This window comes from Amblyomma mixtum, chromosome 6 (assembly GCF_055824585.1).
Source record: "Amblyomma mixtum isolate Tamu chromosome 6, ASM5582458v1, whole genome shotgun sequence".
Taxonomy (NCBI): domain Eukaryota; kingdom Metazoa; phylum Arthropoda; class Arachnida; order Ixodida; family Ixodidae; genus Amblyomma; species Amblyomma mixtum.
The window spans coordinates 97,681-113,456 of NC_143017.1; the positions used below are offsets into that span (position 1 = coordinate 97,681).

Consider the following 15,776-nt stretch of genomic DNA (forward strand, 5'->3'; position numbering starts at 1 on the left):
GACAAACCCACCCCTTAGGGCATGAATGCCACCTCAGAGTGCGTCGTCGCTTCCAAGGAGGTTCGATGGGTGCACTGTGCAGTCGACAGATCAGTTCGCTTCAAATTTCAAGCTGCACCAGCCAAAACGAGTTCCCAGTTATCGTTATTGAGCACGAAAAATCGCCTGGAGAGCAGCGCGCGCATAGGGCTGTCTCTGTACACATTGCGTGTGTGTGTCTACCAGCCAAGGAACACTCGCCGACTAACCCGCGTTACTTACAAGTTACTTACTGAAGATGATTCAATGCATCCACAAAACACACACAAAAAAAGGCGAGCAGAACGAGAACCCACTTCTGATGGATGCGGTTATTTACTTCCCTCAAGTTTCCAGAGTTTCCAGTGTTCCCACATCCGCAGCTCATGCACCTCCGAATTTCCTGTAGTTTAAATCCATTAAATGTTTGCACTCTCTTCTTGCAGATAAAAAGGTGCGGAATTGAGAAAACAGTTTGCCCTGCGCAAAGTTGGCAAACCATAGCGAGACACATACCATGACGTACGATTGCACGGAAGGAAAGAGCCGCGAACACTGCGTGGAAAGCGTGCATCATGCCTAACATTTCCCATGCATCTCCAGGCAGTATTCTTCCAGTAACAGGTGGCCAAAGTTAGCAAAAACAGTAGAGCACGCATTGAAGGCACCCCCACCCCTCCGTGATTGAGGTGCATTTCCTGCGGTCGCTTTATAAGCGAACAGAAGCCCATCCATGGATTTTATTTAGGTCACCGGGCAGTGTAATGAGGAAAAACATTTTATTTCGTTCGTCCCTTGCATTTTTCTTTTTCTTCCAGAACCCCGGAGAATGGCACTGCGCGACGCCGCCCAACACTGTTAACAACACATAGTTTCTTGCCACTGGCTACAACTCGAAGTGAACGGGTTTCGGCACCAAAACTTTTGTTGTACTCCGGACGCCGAACGACGAGCAGCTAGCTTCGCTGACTGCTCGGGCGTTCCGAGAGATGTGTAGTTGCTTGCATTTGATTCTTGTATTTAACGCGTAAAATAAATTCAACGAGTTAAGTTTCAACGACTGGATCAAGTCTGATCATTTGTGATTAGGCTAACGAATAGCGGCAGCTACGCATAGTTACAACAAAACATTCTTTGGATAGTAGTGCGCCCCGTCCCTACTAACATCTCGTCCCTATCTTCTGTTCTCTTTCTTGAATAATGCAATGCCCCTCCAAACTCCCGCACTAGCAAAACGGCGCCAGCCAGTAGGGCAACAAAAAGCAAGCCAAACGGAATGAAAAGCCACAACTAAACCAGACTGAGCAGGGCGCACTCGCAATTTCCTCAATTACGTGCAGCAAACAAGACTGAAAAATTTATCCAAACGCTTCAGTCGCCGTACGTGCGACCCGAAATTAAAGCGCCTGAGACTCAAAACGCCATTTAAGGGGAAATCAAAGTGTACGCAAGCCGGGAGCTGCTTCCTCCCCAAGGGAATGCATACCTTCCAGCAGCGCGGTGCACGCAACTTAATCGCCGACGCTTCGCGCGGCCGCGGCGCCACCTTCCTCCAGCTTGCGCAAGTACCTACGCCTCCGAGACCAGCGCCCGGAATCTTGGAGGCAACGGTGCGGCTCCCGCCTCTACTTTCATCCTTTTCATGCACTCCAAAACGCAGGCAGCGCGCTATAGACGCCTGTCTGGACGCCGCAGTTGGGGCACACAAGTTCACAGCCGCCCCAAATAGCAGTTGAGCTGAAAGCTGCACTGGTTGCTTAAAAAAAAAACGCACCTCGGAAGTCACCGGCTGCAGAGGGAAACCGTCCTACGGACGGACGGCCAGACTCGCTCAAAAGGCAAGCAGTGAGCTAGCGCGACGTCGCTGTGCCTCTCCCAGGCTCTCTTCGCCATCCACTCTAAATGCTAACACATCCGAGACGCCTTTCACGCACCTGACAGCACACCTTGCTTGAACACACTGCCCTTATTCAAAAGAGGAAAGTGACTCGCGTCAATCAATACACTCATTTTCTGTGGATCGCGCAAACGTTTTCCGCGACACTGACTTTGTAGGAACCGTATGTACACACCACGCATGCAATTTCAGCGTCGTCGGGCATCAAAAATTCGAGGAACAACTGACGACACACACTGGGCACAACAACAACAGCAACTTTATTTCGCAATGCCGCAAAAGTATTTATATTTGCTGCATTGGTTGGCGCAACAACAAAACACATATGCCCGTAATGAGCTGCGATGCGTTTGAATTCACGCAAGCAATTTCGAGGCTGGCTGGTTCCCTCACCGCGTGATGTAATTGTTTACAAGAAGCCGTGCAGCTAGCTATGCCGCTATTTTGTCCGCATCATCGCAGTTATGCTCCCCAGGTGTTTGGTAGCTGAATTTCATGCACAAGACGTTGTTTGCATTCGCCAGGCGTGTTTACCTGCCTGTCTGTGGCTGCGAAACGAACCGCCGACGAATGTAAATAAATCGCTTCGCCTGCGATTATGAGAGGCCGCGCGCACATAAACAAGGAAATGTGTACAGGGGTTCGTTTCGAAAGAAAGCATAATGCCTCTTTTCACCAGACCCGTTCGCAGCACGCACACACGATTGATTCATGGCGAAAGGTAGGTTGTAAACTTATGGCCGCGAAGCTGAAGCGAAAAATGTCGCGCACACACACGTGCGAAAGCCACACACGGCGGCCGCCCTGCCAAAAACGATGCTCCCTCAGATGGCTACTACTATGGCTGCAGACAGTGAGGCACGGCGCAATCAACTGCTCACCTGAGACCGCTGCAGCTTGCTGTTGTGGCATAATCCGCTCGCTTCCGCAGGCGACAACAAGTAGGCAAAGAAAAAAAAAAACCCATAGAGACAGAGAGAGAGGAACAAACGAGAACCGGAGCTCTGGTTCGCAACCAACAGCTGCCAATCCAGCATTTGGGTAGCCCTAAAAAGGGCTGTTTGACGACGACACGGAGCTGGAGTAGAGGGTGCACGCCGCACAGGGTCCCTTCTTCCTGACGCGGCGACTACCAGCGTGGCCGGCCTAGCCCCCGAAGCCGTACAAGGTGCGGCCCTGACGCTTGAGCGCGTAGACGACATCCATCGCGGTGACAGTCTTGCGTTTTGCGTGCTCCGTGTACGTGACGGCGTCCCGGATCACGTTCTCGAGGAACACTTTCAAAACGCCGCGGGTCTCCTCGTAGATCAGGCCCGAGATGCGCTTGACACCGCCTCGGCGCGCCAGACGACGGATGGCAGGCTTGGTGATGCCCTGGATGTTGTCCCGCAACACCTTGCGATGACGCTTCGCGCCTCCTTTTCCGAGCCCCTTGCCGCCTTTGCCACGACCAGACATCACGATGCAGAAAAGCGCGACCGCTCGGCTCCGATGCAAAACAGAGAATGCAGGCAGCGAGCCGCGGGGCGTTCGGTCGCGGAGCGCAGCGACGACCGCCATTGGCTGGCGCCTCGACCAATCAGGGTCCGTCTTCGCGAGCGGCGCCTCGCTAGCATCACTGAGCCCTTTCGCAGGACTCTCGCGCAACTACGACCATGGGCAAACTCCTCGCGGGCAGAGCGACTGAGCACAAGAAAAAAAAAAGAAACATTCGGCCTCATGTGCGATGCTGACGCAACAACAACAACAAACTAAAAAAAAAAAGAACCGCGCGCCTTAGAGGGGCCACAGGAGTGCAGTAACGCGATGACCACTGTGGCTGTATAACGCTGGTAGTAATCCGATCTGCATTTGCAGCTCGGTCAAGAGGATGGAAAATGAATGTTGGAGAATCCTGCTTTGTTTTCGTATTTCCTTTTTTTTGCTGCGTGTGCGCGCGTTGGAAACAAACAGGCGCTCGCTGCTTTTGTTTCTTTCATCTCGCAGCACGGTGTTTCCAGCCCTTTGGACAACCAGACGCACCGCAGAGTGCGCTGCAACGACGAACACAGCCCGAGCCTGTCACATTACAAGTTCAAACTGCGAAATCGCGCGCCTCATTAAAACACATTAATGGCAGTCGAATCGCGTGCCGCCCTTCCTCATCTCTTTTTCGCGAGTTAACTCTTCCGTTCGCTTGCGCGCCAGGATTCAAGAGGCCACCATGGGAGCGCGCGCGACGGCGCTTCGCTGTGTACTCCCCTCCTCTACCGGTCGCTAGGATGCTGAAAAGCGACCAGTTTGCCCGGCGGGCAAAATTCAAACGCTTGTATCTCGGAAAGTAATGCATGCAGGATTTCCAAATTCGGCATACGTGTAGAACACGTTTCGGACCATTTCTCTGGCTAATTTCAGTTCGCTGCACCGACTACGAGCAGTTCGAGCGCCCCTTTCCGTTTTCCGACCATTCCCCGGCTGTGGTACCGACGAGCGCTACTCGGCTCCTGCTTCTCCTTCTTGGCTGTAATCTCTCGAAGCTTTCATTTTGGCTTATCTTCTCGCGGAATTAAAAAAAAAAGCCACCACAGGCAGCGAAATATGCACACACACACACACACCTACCTGACTGAGCTCAGGTCTCTGCATGCACTAGCAACGTAAAAAGGTGGCAAATAACTGCTCCTTCCCATGCGTAGCCCGAACGTTTTATGGAGCCCATGAGCGAGTGCACTGCACACGACTTTGTTACTATTAGCGAAACGTAAGGGACGCATGACACCCGTGCAACCGCGAGCACATAGTAAATATTTGCACGCCTGTCGTGCGCGCCCAACAACAGAAGAACGAAAAAAAAAATTGTGTATCTGCCACACAGATATTATTCAATACACAATTCGGCACGAGCGCAAACTGTAGGGCGAAAAGAAAGGCACCCGAACTTCTGTCGTGCCGCTTGCAGGAACATTAAGCGCATGCAACTTGTCTTCCTCGCGCGTCCACACGTTGCAGTGTGGTCGAGCGCGGAGCTTCGTTTCTGTCTGCGCTCATTTCCTATAGCTATGATGCCCGCAGAGAAGTAGAGGAAGTTGCGCGCCCCGCACAGGGCTGTTAATACGCTTATCGCTACACTTTCTACCTCCGTCCCATTAAACTCAAACGCCGCGGCTGGCTTTTTTTTTTTTCTTTCTGCCTTTAAACACAACAAACATTCACCACCTGCTGGAGGTTTGCATGGCGCTGAAGCCGACAAGGAATTTAGCACCTTGGGCCACCTCACAGTTTACTGCTGGGCTTCGTTACAAATTTTATTTTTGTCACCTATTTCAGGATCCCTATGCAACAGACGTTGCCGAAAAAATCACTCGCGGTCGACTCCCCAACGTCCGCAAGGGGTTTTGCGCAAGTTCAGTCAACCCATTGCACTGTGCATACATTTCAGGACTCAGTAGTGTGTTGTGAACGCGTCTGAACCGAATAGCATTTCTAAGGCTTTCTTCCTTTCTTTTTTTTTTCTTTCCCCCCTGCAGCTAAAGTGTACTGTAGGCCACTTTAAGCCCACGCGTTATGGGAAACAGAGCTGAACTCAAGCAAGAAATAAAACGCAGTAACAAGACGGCCACACCGCAGCGCTGAAAGAATACGCGACTGCCGCACAACAAACAGCTGGTGGGGCCCTATAGAGGGAACCTATTCACGTGCACAGCAGTCAAAACGAGAGATGCCTTGGTATTTAAAACCACTTCAGGCTGCCACGCGAGGGGAATAAGAAATAAATAAATAAATATTATACACACATCACGCTCATAGAGAGGAAAAACAGGACCGGTGCATCGCTGCCTGCAGGCAGGCTCGCCAATGCAAACACTTTGGTTGGCTCTGATAAGAGCCGTTGAGGTGAGGGCCGGCAGCAGGCGCAATGTGCCACCCTACTTGGAGCTGGTGTACTTGGTGACAGCCTTGGTGCCTTCAGACACGGCGTGCTTGGCCAGTTCGCCAGGCAGCAGAAGACGCACCGCGGTCTGGATCTCCCGGCTGGTGATGGTCGAGCGCTTGTTGTAGTGGGCCAGGCGGGAAGACTCGGCCGCGATGCGCTCGAAGATGTCGTTCACGAAGCTGTTCATGATGGACATGGCCTTGCTGGAAACTCCAGTGTCTGGATGCACCTGCTTCAGCACCTTATAAATGTAGATGGAGAAGCTCTCCTTCCTGCGGCGCTTCTTCTTCTTCTTGTCCGTAGCGCGCACATTCTTCTGAGCCTTTCCGGCCTTCTTCACGGCCTTCCCAGAGGGCTGAGGCGGCATGTTGACAGCGACGTCGACGCTCGGCAACACGGACGGTGTCGAAAGAACGCGCGCCAAGGGGCGCGCGGCGCTTTTATACTGGCACGGTGGTGTTCAAGCGACCCGAGCCAGGCCGCCGCGCGATTGGTCGACGCAGCGATAGCTCCGCCCCAATCCGCGTCGGGCTCGCGGCGCGGGGAGAGAGCGCGGTATTCGTTTCGTTTCTATCCAACGTGCTCGCACGCAGTGGTCGTCGCTGATTCTCCTGCTTCTCGAGCGTACTACAACAACAGTCACCATGTCCGGCCGCGGCAAAGGAGGCAAAGCCAAGGGCAAGAGCAAGACCCGCTCCAGCCGCGCGGGACTCCAGTTCCCCGTTGGCCGAATCCACCGTCTCCTGCGCAAGGGCAACTACGCGGAGCGCGTCGGAGCCGGCGCCCCGGTCTACCTGGCCGCCGTCCTGGAATACCTGGCTGCCGAGGTGCTCGAGTTGGCGGGTAATGCTGCTCGCGATAACAAGAAGACGAGAATCATTCCTCGCCACCTGCAACTGGCCATCCGAAACGACGAGGAGCTCAACAAGCTGCTCTCGGGAGTGACCATTGCCCAGGGTGGCGTCCTGCCCAACATCCAGGCCGTGCTGCTCCCCAAGAAGACCGAGAAGAAGGCGTGAGCGGTCCTCTGCACGTCTATGGAGGCGCGCCCGCCGCAGCGATAGCTCGCACCTAACGGTCCTTATCAGGACCAACCAAGTGCCTGCCACGGCGGGGCCTCGCTCTGCGATCCCTTTGCTCTGGACCACTGCGTCCCTCTCATGCTGCTTTCGTTTACTGCCCGTTGGGCGTCACTGACACTACTCGACCACATGCGGCCGCGCACACAGGTTCGCTGTCCTTTCTTTTTTTTTTCTTTTTTTTTTCAGCCCGCTACAGGCCAGTACAGCGCACCGAGAGCAATGTTATTAATGGACTACACGAGAAAAGCGCGTCTCGTGGTTTCCTTCCAGTGGGCTGGGCTTGGGAATATCACCAAACGGCATGATTGGCATGTCGCAAGGGATCGTTTAAAGGAAAAGTAATAAACAGCCCAGCGACGAGGCACAAGACAGAATAAAGATGGACAAGCGCTTGTCCGTCGTCGCTGCGCCGTTTTGTTTTTTTTTTTAATTCTTCAATATGCACCAATTCGCTCAGTTTTTGTTTTTCTGCTGTGTAGTTTCAAGGAGCTGCTGCATTTACTTGTGCGGACAGCAGTTCTTATTTTTCTTCTTCTTCTTGTTTTTCGACTGCATCCCATTCGGTGCGCGCGAGTTGTTATCGGCACAAAAAAAAAATAAAAAATAACTAACCTGCGGGAAGCCGCCGGGGTGTAAAAGTGCAGGCGAGTTCAGTACAAGGGCAGTGCGGAATCACTTTCAACACACTCACCCATTTCGCAGGAACAGACAGTCAGAGTAAAAAAAAGAGAGAGAGGTACCGGGGTCCTGAGCTCGTGTTCGTCTCGACCGTGCGCCCGTGGCCAACGCAAACGTTTGGGTGGTCCTGAGAAGGACCGTTGTGGAGCGTTGCTGCTGCTGCTGCTGTGGCGGCGCCTCGAATACGCTTTTAGGCGCGCTCGCCACGGATGCGCCTCGCCAGCTGGATGTCCTTCGGCATGATGGTGACGCGCTTGGCGTGGATCGCGCACAGGTTGGTGTCCTCGAAGAGACCGACAAGGTATGCCTCGCTGGCCTCCTGAAGTGCCATGACGGCCGAGCTCTGGAAGCGCAGGTCGGTCTTGAAGTCCTGAGCGATTTCTCTCACCAGGCGCTGGAAGGGCAGCTTGCGGATGAGAAGTTCGGTCGATTTTTGGTATCGGCGAATTTCACGAAGTGCCACGGTGCCAGGCCTGTAACGGTGAGGCTTCTTCACTCCCCCGGTAGCTGGCGCACTCTTGCGAGCAGCCTTTGTGGCCAGCTGCTTACGGGGGGCCTTGCCGCCAGTGCTCTTGCGCGCGGTTTGCTTGGTTGCCGTTGTCAGAAGGGAAGGGGACTTGGCACCCGAAAGTGCCTTGTCCCAGGGTCGCACATAACCCATCAGCCCCTCATCATTCATACGACACCCGCGGCAACCCCCCCCCCTGGGCCAAGGGGGGACAGGGGGGAGATTTTTTGTACCGGGCGAAGGCCCTTCCCGGGCACGGGCGGCCGCTGTGTGGCACCTCCTGAAAAAGTGGACACCATACACAGAAGCGGCCGTAGTCACCGCTGCGGCTGCAAGCCAGCAGGGTGATCGGACCTCTGTCAAACACAAAAGTGTCGCATAGGACAACCATTCCCTGTGTGGTGCTCATAGTGACACAGAAAGTGTTTTACCATGAACCGTACAAATCACAGGTGGCCGGCACCAAGTGTCTAGAAATCTCTGCTCGCCGTGCACACGCCTTAGCCGTTGCAAATGGAACCAGACCTCCTTCCGCACTTTTGCAAGCACTTCATGGAGGCCCGGGACCCTGCTGTTGTAGGCGGCCGAACAGCGTGCCAGCCAGACTTGGTACGAGCACTCGACAAGCAAGAGCACAAACTGGTTAATGGCACGACCTGGTAACGGGTTCAAGTATCGCACAGTCTGGTACGGTACACCTGGAAGCTGGAACAGGTCAGCTACACGACGGAGGAGAGCTTCTGGAAGAAGACACTGTGAGAAGATGTGCACAGCGTCCTCTCTACCACCACAGAACGGACAGGTAGGTCGCAAGCTGGCCCGGGTGAACGCCTTGGCTTTGATGGGGAGGAATCCCCTGGCCAGACGGTACATGAAGGAGGCCCTGCTTGCTTCCAAGAAGTCCGCTGTGATTAGCTTCCAGCTTGGACGCTCGTTCAAGAGCTCGTGCTGGCGATAACGGGGTGGAAGCCTGGGGGTGAGGATCTCGACCAACCGTTTCAATGGAACCGCAACAACGTTGATGTCTGCCTTGACACTGCGGAGCTGCTCAAGGCAGTTGGCTGCCTCAGAGTAGAAGGCGGATGGAGAACCTGACCGTGGTACGCAGTGAGATAGCGTGCTCTGCGAGAACAAGCGGAGCCTAGTGCTTAGGAAGTATGAAGCAAGACTACGGGTTAGGGACATGTCCGAGCTCAGAGCTACTTGGGTCCACCTGACGTGCAAGGCTGAAGCTACGATGCCCAGGTCGGGAATGCCAAGGCCTCCCTTGTCCTTGGGCAGCTTCACTACAGGCCTCGCGACACAGTCTGGAGCTCCGTTCCAAAGGAAGCGAAAGAGAATTCGTTCCAGGCGGAGCTTCGTACGAGCCGACAGAGGTGTTATGCCGGCGACATATGTCAGTACTGAAAACAGGAGGGACCTCGTGACCGTAGCGCGAGCCGTGAGCGGGCATGATAGTGTCCCATATGCCCGAGCCCTGTCTACGATCCTGTCTTCTGCTATAGACCAATTGGACGGAGATAGACCAGACGAGTTGAAGTAGAAACCTAAAATGCGAACCTCAGCCTTCACGGGGAGGCCGTGAGCAGGCTGGGGGCTGGAGGGTGCACGGCCAAAATACAAGGCAGCACTCTTCGACCGATTAAGCCTAGCCCCACTCGCCCTGCAGTACCCCTTCATCACATCCAAAACAGAGGAGACTGAAGCCTCATCTGGGACAACGATGGTGAGGTCATCTGCATAGGCAAAAATGGGAGCTGGCGGGGAACCAGGTGGAAGCGGGAACCTATTGGTGCGACTGTCACGAGCCAATCTTTGGAGGAGAGGCTCAAATGCTAGGACGTAGAGAGCAGGTGATAGGGGACACCCCTGCCGGACTCCACGGCCCACATTAAAAGCCTCACTGACACGACCCTGTACGCTAACTGAGGAAACTGGCCTGGAATACAATGCCCTGACCATATGTTGGAACTCAGGGCATATGCCAGCTTCATCCAGGACTTGGAACATGTATGGATGGCTAACAACGTCGAAAGCCTTCTCTTGGTCAAAGGAACAGAGGATTCCAGAGATGTTACGGGCCTCTGCCCACTGGAAGAGATCCCTGAGGGCAAAACCATGGAGCTGGGTTGAACGACCGGGGATGGAACAAGCCTGATATGGACCCATAATCTCAGGTAGAAACAAAGTAAGGCGCATGGACAGGCACTTGGCTATGAGCTTGTAGTCTATGTTCAGGAGCGTGATGGGACGCCAGGCTCGCAGGTCAGTGCGTCTCGACTCGTCCTTGCAAAGGAGAGTGATCAGCCCTTCCCGTTGAGTACCTGACAAGGTCCCCTCACTCAGGAGCCTGTTCACTAATGAGGTGAAAGGCCCCCCGAGCTTCTCCCAAAACTTGACATAAAACTCAGTAGTAAGGCCGTCCGAACCTGGGCTGCGGTTTCGATGGAAAGACTTAAGTGCCGCGAGGAGCTCGTCTTCTTCAATTGGACTACCTGAGACGCATGCTGGCTGGGATGGACTTTCGAAGGGGAACGATGCTGAGCTAGGAGGTGGAGCTGAGTACAGAGTGGAGTAGAACTGACGGGCCAAGTCGAGCACACCCTGAGGTGTTTCGACGAGGGAACCCGTCGCAGGATCGACCAAGGAGGACAGTGTGGTCTCAGTGCGCGCGAGACGGCGTCGGAGGAGGTGGCGTCTGCACCAATGTTCCCTCTCCCACCGCTCTGCACGTGAGATCACTCTCAAGCTATCCCATCGACGTTGGAGCAGCTTTCGAAGCTCGGACCTAAGCGAGGCAAGAGATGCGGCCACCCCAGGGCCCGCGGAAAGAGGCCTAGAAAGCAGGAGGATTGCGTCAGAGACGATGGTAATCTCTTTGCGCTCCTCGCGTGCAAGCCTCATTCCCCACGCCCTGAAACAGTCCCGCACGCCAGCCTTAGTGCTGTCCCAGCTGACACCGTCAAGTTCCACTGCACACGAGGCTGACAGAATGGAAGCTACCTCATCTACAACCCTCTGATCCTCTAGGAGCCGCGAGTTGAGGCGCCAAGTCCCCTTCACGCGGGGGGTCAGAGAGCCGTCGGCCAGGCGGAGGATGACCATCTTGTGGTCACTGAGAGCTAATGGAAGCGACCACATGGAGTGCATGCTGGGGGCGAGTGTCGGAGAGACATAGAAGCGGTCAATCCTGCTCTGAAGGCGTCGTCCGGTCCAAGTCATTCCTGACTGTCCCGGGCGAAGTACCCTCCAGGAATCAACCAGATCTAGCTCCTCCACCAGCCCCCTAAGTGCCTGCGCCCCCTGTCTGTCTCTGCCATGGCGACGAGCGCCCCTGTGCGAGATGCGGTCCTCTAACTCTAAAACACAGTTGAAGTCCCCTACCAGGATAACCTTGGAAGGACCGACTAGCTGGGAGTCTAGGCCTTTAAAGAAAGTGCCTTGATCACGACCACGATTGGGGGCATAAACACTCACTATGCGGATGCCGCAATCGAGGTCCACAGACAGAACGCGGCCGTCAGAGTCCCTGAAGTGGCGCAGAATCGAGCCGCGGAAACGCTGCATCAGGATGATGGCAACGCCGCGGGAGCCCGACGCACCAAAGCTCCAGAAGGACCTGGTGCCAAATGTCCTGTCAAAGGTCTCGATTTGGCTGAGGCGATGGATGTAGGTCTCTTGCAAAACCAGAATATCTATGTGCTTAAGGCGGGCAAGCTCAATAACCTCAGCTTGTTTGGAACGGCGTGAAAGACCTCGACAGTTGAAGGTGGCTATTGTAAGCGAAGGGGAAGCCATTTCGGATGAAAAGGGGGGAGCCTGGGAGACTGAGTTAAATGACTAGAACCGGGAGCAGAGCAAGTGCTAGCCAGGGTGGCGGAGCAAGAGACCTAGGCTGTTCTAAGGCAAAGTCTCCTCGACCTTGCGGTCGGGAGAGGACCCCTCGTGAGTGGAGGAGTAGGAGGCGGATGAAAGCACAGAACACTCGCAATCCTCAACCAGACAATTTGGACAAATGAGATTGTGCTCACCAACATCCGAGTCCGAGTCCATGTCCGAGGAAGAGGAGTGGACCGCACGGGAGGCCTTTGCTGGAGGAGACCTCGTTGCCACGTGGCGCTTAGCTGCAGGCCGTGCCCGGGAGGAGGTTCCCTCAGAATCCGAGTCCGCGGCAGCACTGAACATGCCTTTGTCGCTGCGCTTCTTGCGGCGCTTGCGGGATTTCACGGTTTTGAATCCCTCGTCCTGCAGTGACGCAGCAGCCGCGGGCACGGAAGTGCCCGCATCCAAGGCTGGCTGGTTTGCAGGCTCTTGGCTGGTGGGCGCGGGATCACCCGCCGCGCCCTCGCTGTTGTTCGAGACAACAGGTTCTGCCGCACCCTTCTCGCCACTGCTGGGCGCAGCGGAAGCGAGAGAAGGGGGCGACCCCACCGCGGGTGCGTCACCCTCGCCGCCACTGGGTGTGGCGGAGACAAAGGGCAGCGCCGCGGCAGGTGGGACCTCCTCCCTCCGGTCGTTGACCTGGTCAGCTCCCTCCTCTGGGGCGGCCACGTGGACAGGGCTCGGTTCTGTGTTCTGCTCGGGCAGCATCTCTGGAACAAAGAACATACCCTCGGTAGCCTCTTGCATGCCTGAGTTGGCCGCGACTGAGGCGAAAGTGCGCACGTGACACGTGGACACTGCGTGATCGCCTTGACACCTGGCGCACGCTGCCTGGCATGCTTCGTGGCCGAACTGGTCGCAGCGCGAGCACTTGGGTGTCTTGCACGCGGCCGCGTGGTGTCCTTCAAAGTTACACCGGCGGCAAACGCGAACGACCCCCTCATACTCGCACTGGATGACCTTGTCAGCCACGTGCAGCAGGTTCGGGACGGGTCTCGCCATCTCCATCTTGATCTTAAGGTTACCAGAGGGGACATCTGGAAAACCAGGCACACACTCCATCGTACGGCCCTGCACCTTTCCAAAAACCTCGAGCTCAGAAGTGAGCAGAGATTCGGGCAGGTCCAGGGGGAAGCCAAACACACGGACGAACTTGGACCGCACACCGCGGTACTCAAACACTATCACTACATCTCGCACCTTAACCACAGGATCGCTTAAAAAGCGCTCAACTGCCTGCCTCGTCTTAAAAAACACTTCAAACCGACCAGCACCAAAATCCTGCACTCCACCAAGCTCGTGCTTGTTGAAACGCTTAACCAAATCCTTGCATAAATCAGCGTTCGTGATGCCTTGTGGCACACGTGAGAAAAACGTAAACGGCCTGAGCCGCGAGGGCGATACCATGATGGTACACCACGTGGCGACCGCCTGATCGGGCGGCCGCTTAGCGCGGTGACCGCGCGCGCGTGTAAACACGCCGCGCCAACAATCAACAAGAAGCTCCCGAAGCCTGGCTAAACGCGTCCAAAATGGAATGGAAACAGCTCACCCAGGTAGAATCGAAGCCGCAGTCCCTCGGAAGGAAATCCGCAAACGACTAACGCACCGAGGCAACACACGCGCGAGCAAGCGCGGTTTGCTTGGTACGGGCCATGGTGACGAGCGCGGACGCTGGAAACGGGAGACTGCCTCCGGAGACGGACGGAGATCGACTGCGCCGCGCGGCGGTGCTGCTCCGCAGCGCCCCCCCCCCCTCTCTCCCACCTGATTGGTCGCCTGACGGACCGATGGCTACCCTCCGCTCAGCGGCACCCAGAATGCTGGAAACCGCCCGGTTTCGAGCGCGCGTCGGTTTCGCGCGTGGCAAACGTGACGCAAGTGGGTGTGGAACCGGGGTCTAGCACAAGATTACGCTGCGCCTGTCCTTTAGGTTTGCCGCAAAAGCAAAAGCAAGCCTCTGGAAGGAGGCGGGCGTCCGCGGCAGCGTCCACTTTGACACCACAGCAGCACGGTGCCGACGCGGTTGCGGCTGGTTCCGTGTGGCGTTGGCGCACTGCAACGAGCCTCCCCGCTTGCCGGGGGCGCGGTGTTGAAGGAACGCAACGACAGCTTGTAGAAATACGTCTGCACTTTGCGCACACCAAATGAGGGGCGAAATAACTGAATAGCGCGCTAGCCAGAAACAGCGGCGCAATGACCGCTTGGATGCACGGAACATGTACTGCCAGACACATGATCAGCTGATTTTGTGAACTGCAAAAACAAAAACAAAAAAAAAGGAAGGGAGAGTCAAGGTCTCCTACCAAAGAGGTTGATTCGTAGACGGCTGCTCGCTGTGCAGTCAGTAGGGCTTCTCGTTTGCGTTCCGTTGTTATTGAGTTATTAGTACCATGTTGGCAACATCGTGTCAGCACGGAATAAAACGGTCTGTTTTCTCTGCCTAGATGTAAAGCATTCATAAGCTCTCCCCCCAATGAGAAAATGCCTGTGCGACACCAAGCGTACCTCATGAATCCATCACAAGCTGTTGAATATCGCGCCACTCTTCCCGGTGATACGATACGAGGTCGGCATTTCTTCCTGGAAAGCGGCATCACGACTACGTCCCGTTCCGTTCCGTTGCAAGCAAGCCTTTACGACAAATTATTCCAATGACCGGCGCAGCTCGCAGCACTAATGATGCTGCCATGGCACACTTCTTGCTGCACCACCTTTGTTGAGCTTAATGCGAACTGAACTGTGTCGTCAACCAACTTGTTCGACGGGACAGCGGCGCAACTCGCAGCCAGACACCTGAACAGCGCAAAGCAGCCCACAGGGTACACAGCAGGTAGATCGACGCACCTCGGCAAAGCTGTAAGGGTTGAAGAGAGAAGCGCTTGGGCGCAGAACGCAATAATACATGCAACTCAAAGGAAGCGCAACAAGAGAGACGGCAGATTTAGACATATTGACAAACCCACCCCTTAGGGCATGAATGCCACCTCAGAGTGCGTCGTCGCTTCCAAGGAGGTTCGATGGGTGCACTGTGCAGTCGACAGATCAGTTCGCTTCAAATTTCAAGCTGCACCAGCCAAAACGAGTTCCCAGTTATCGTTATTGAGCACGAAAAATCGCCTGGAGAGCAGCGCGCGCATAGGGCTGTCTCTGTACACATTGCGTGTGTGTGTCTACCAGCCAAGGAACACTCGCCGACTAACCCGCGTTACTTACAAGTTACTTACTGAAGATGATTCAATGCATCCACAAAACACACACAAAAAAAGGCGAGCAGAACGAGAACCCACTTCTGATGGATGCGGTTATTTACTTCCCTCAAGTTTCCAGAGTTTCCAGTGTTCCCACATCCGCAGCTCATGCACCTCCGAATTTCCTGTAGTTTAAATCCATTAAATGTTTGCACTCTCTTCTTGCAGATAAAAAGGTGCGGAATTGAGAAAACAGTTTGCCCTGCGCAAAGTTGGCAAACCATAGCGAGACACATACCATGACGTACGATTGCACGGAAGGAAAGAGCCGCGAACACTGCGTGGAAAGCGTGCATCATGCCTAACATTTCCCATGCATCTCCAGGCAGTATTCTTCCAGTAACAGGTGGCCAAAGTTAGCAAAAACAGTAGAGCACGCATTGAAGGCACCCCCACCCCTCCGTGATTGAGGTGCATTTCCTGCGGTCGCTTTATAAGCGAACAGAAGCCCATCCATGGATTTTATTTAGGTCACCGGGCAGTGTAATGAGGAAAAACATTTTATTTCGTTCGTCCCTTGCATTTTTCTTTTTCTTCCAGAACCCCG

General features: G+C 54.9%; 4 protein-coding genes across 4 annotated transcripts; 1 reads left to right on the forward strand and 3 right to left on the reverse strand.

Annotated features, from left to right (window-relative positions):
* Positions 1 to 3,061: 3,061 nt before the first annotated feature.
* Positions 3,062 to 3,373, reverse strand: LOC149337929 (histone H4). The gene has a single exon (XM_089550154.1). The coding sequence runs from the start codon at positions 3,371 to 3,373 to the stop codon at positions 3,062 to 3,064; it is 312 nt and encodes a 103-aa protein (XP_089406280.1).
* Positions 3,374 to 5,820: 2,447 nt separating this feature from the next.
* LOC149337930 (histone H2B-like) lies at positions 5,821 to 6,195 on the reverse strand. The gene has a single exon (XM_089550155.1). It carries the CDS (start codon positions 6,193 to 6,195, stop codon positions 5,821 to 5,823), a length of 375 nt encoding a protein of 124 aa, XP_089406281.1.
* Positions 6,196 to 6,472: 277 nt separating this feature from the next.
* LOC149337931 (histone H2A-like) lies at positions 6,473 to 6,847 on the forward strand. The gene has a single exon (XM_089550156.1). It carries the CDS (start codon positions 6,473 to 6,475, stop codon positions 6,845 to 6,847), a length of 375 nt encoding a protein of 124 aa, XP_089406282.1.
* Positions 6,848 to 7,778: 931 nt separating this feature from the next.
* Positions 7,779 to 8,249, reverse strand: LOC149337932 (histone H3-like). The gene has a single exon (XM_089550036.1). The coding sequence runs from the start codon at positions 8,247 to 8,249 to the stop codon at positions 7,779 to 7,781; it is 471 nt and encodes a 156-aa protein (XP_089406162.1).
* Positions 8,250 to 15,776: the final 7,527 nt, after the last annotated feature.

Excerpts from the sequence above, each read along its gene's own strand:
- LOC149337929 (XM_089550154.1), bottom strand. The coding sequence starts at position 3,373 with ATGTCTGGTCGTGGCAAAGGCGGCAAGGGGCTCGGAAAAGGAGGCGCG.
- LOC149337932 (XM_089550036.1), bottom strand. The coding sequence starts at position 8,249 with ATGGGTTATGTGCGACCCTGGGACAAGGCACTTTCGGGTGCCAAGTCC.
- LOC149337931 (XM_089550156.1), top strand. The coding sequence starts at position 6,473 with ATGTCCGGCCGCGGCAAAGGAGGCAAAGCCAAGGGCAAGAGCAAGACC.
- LOC149337930 (XM_089550155.1), bottom strand. The coding sequence starts at position 6,195 with ATGCCGCCTCAGCCCTCTGGGAAGGCCGTGAAGAAGGCCGGAAAGGCT.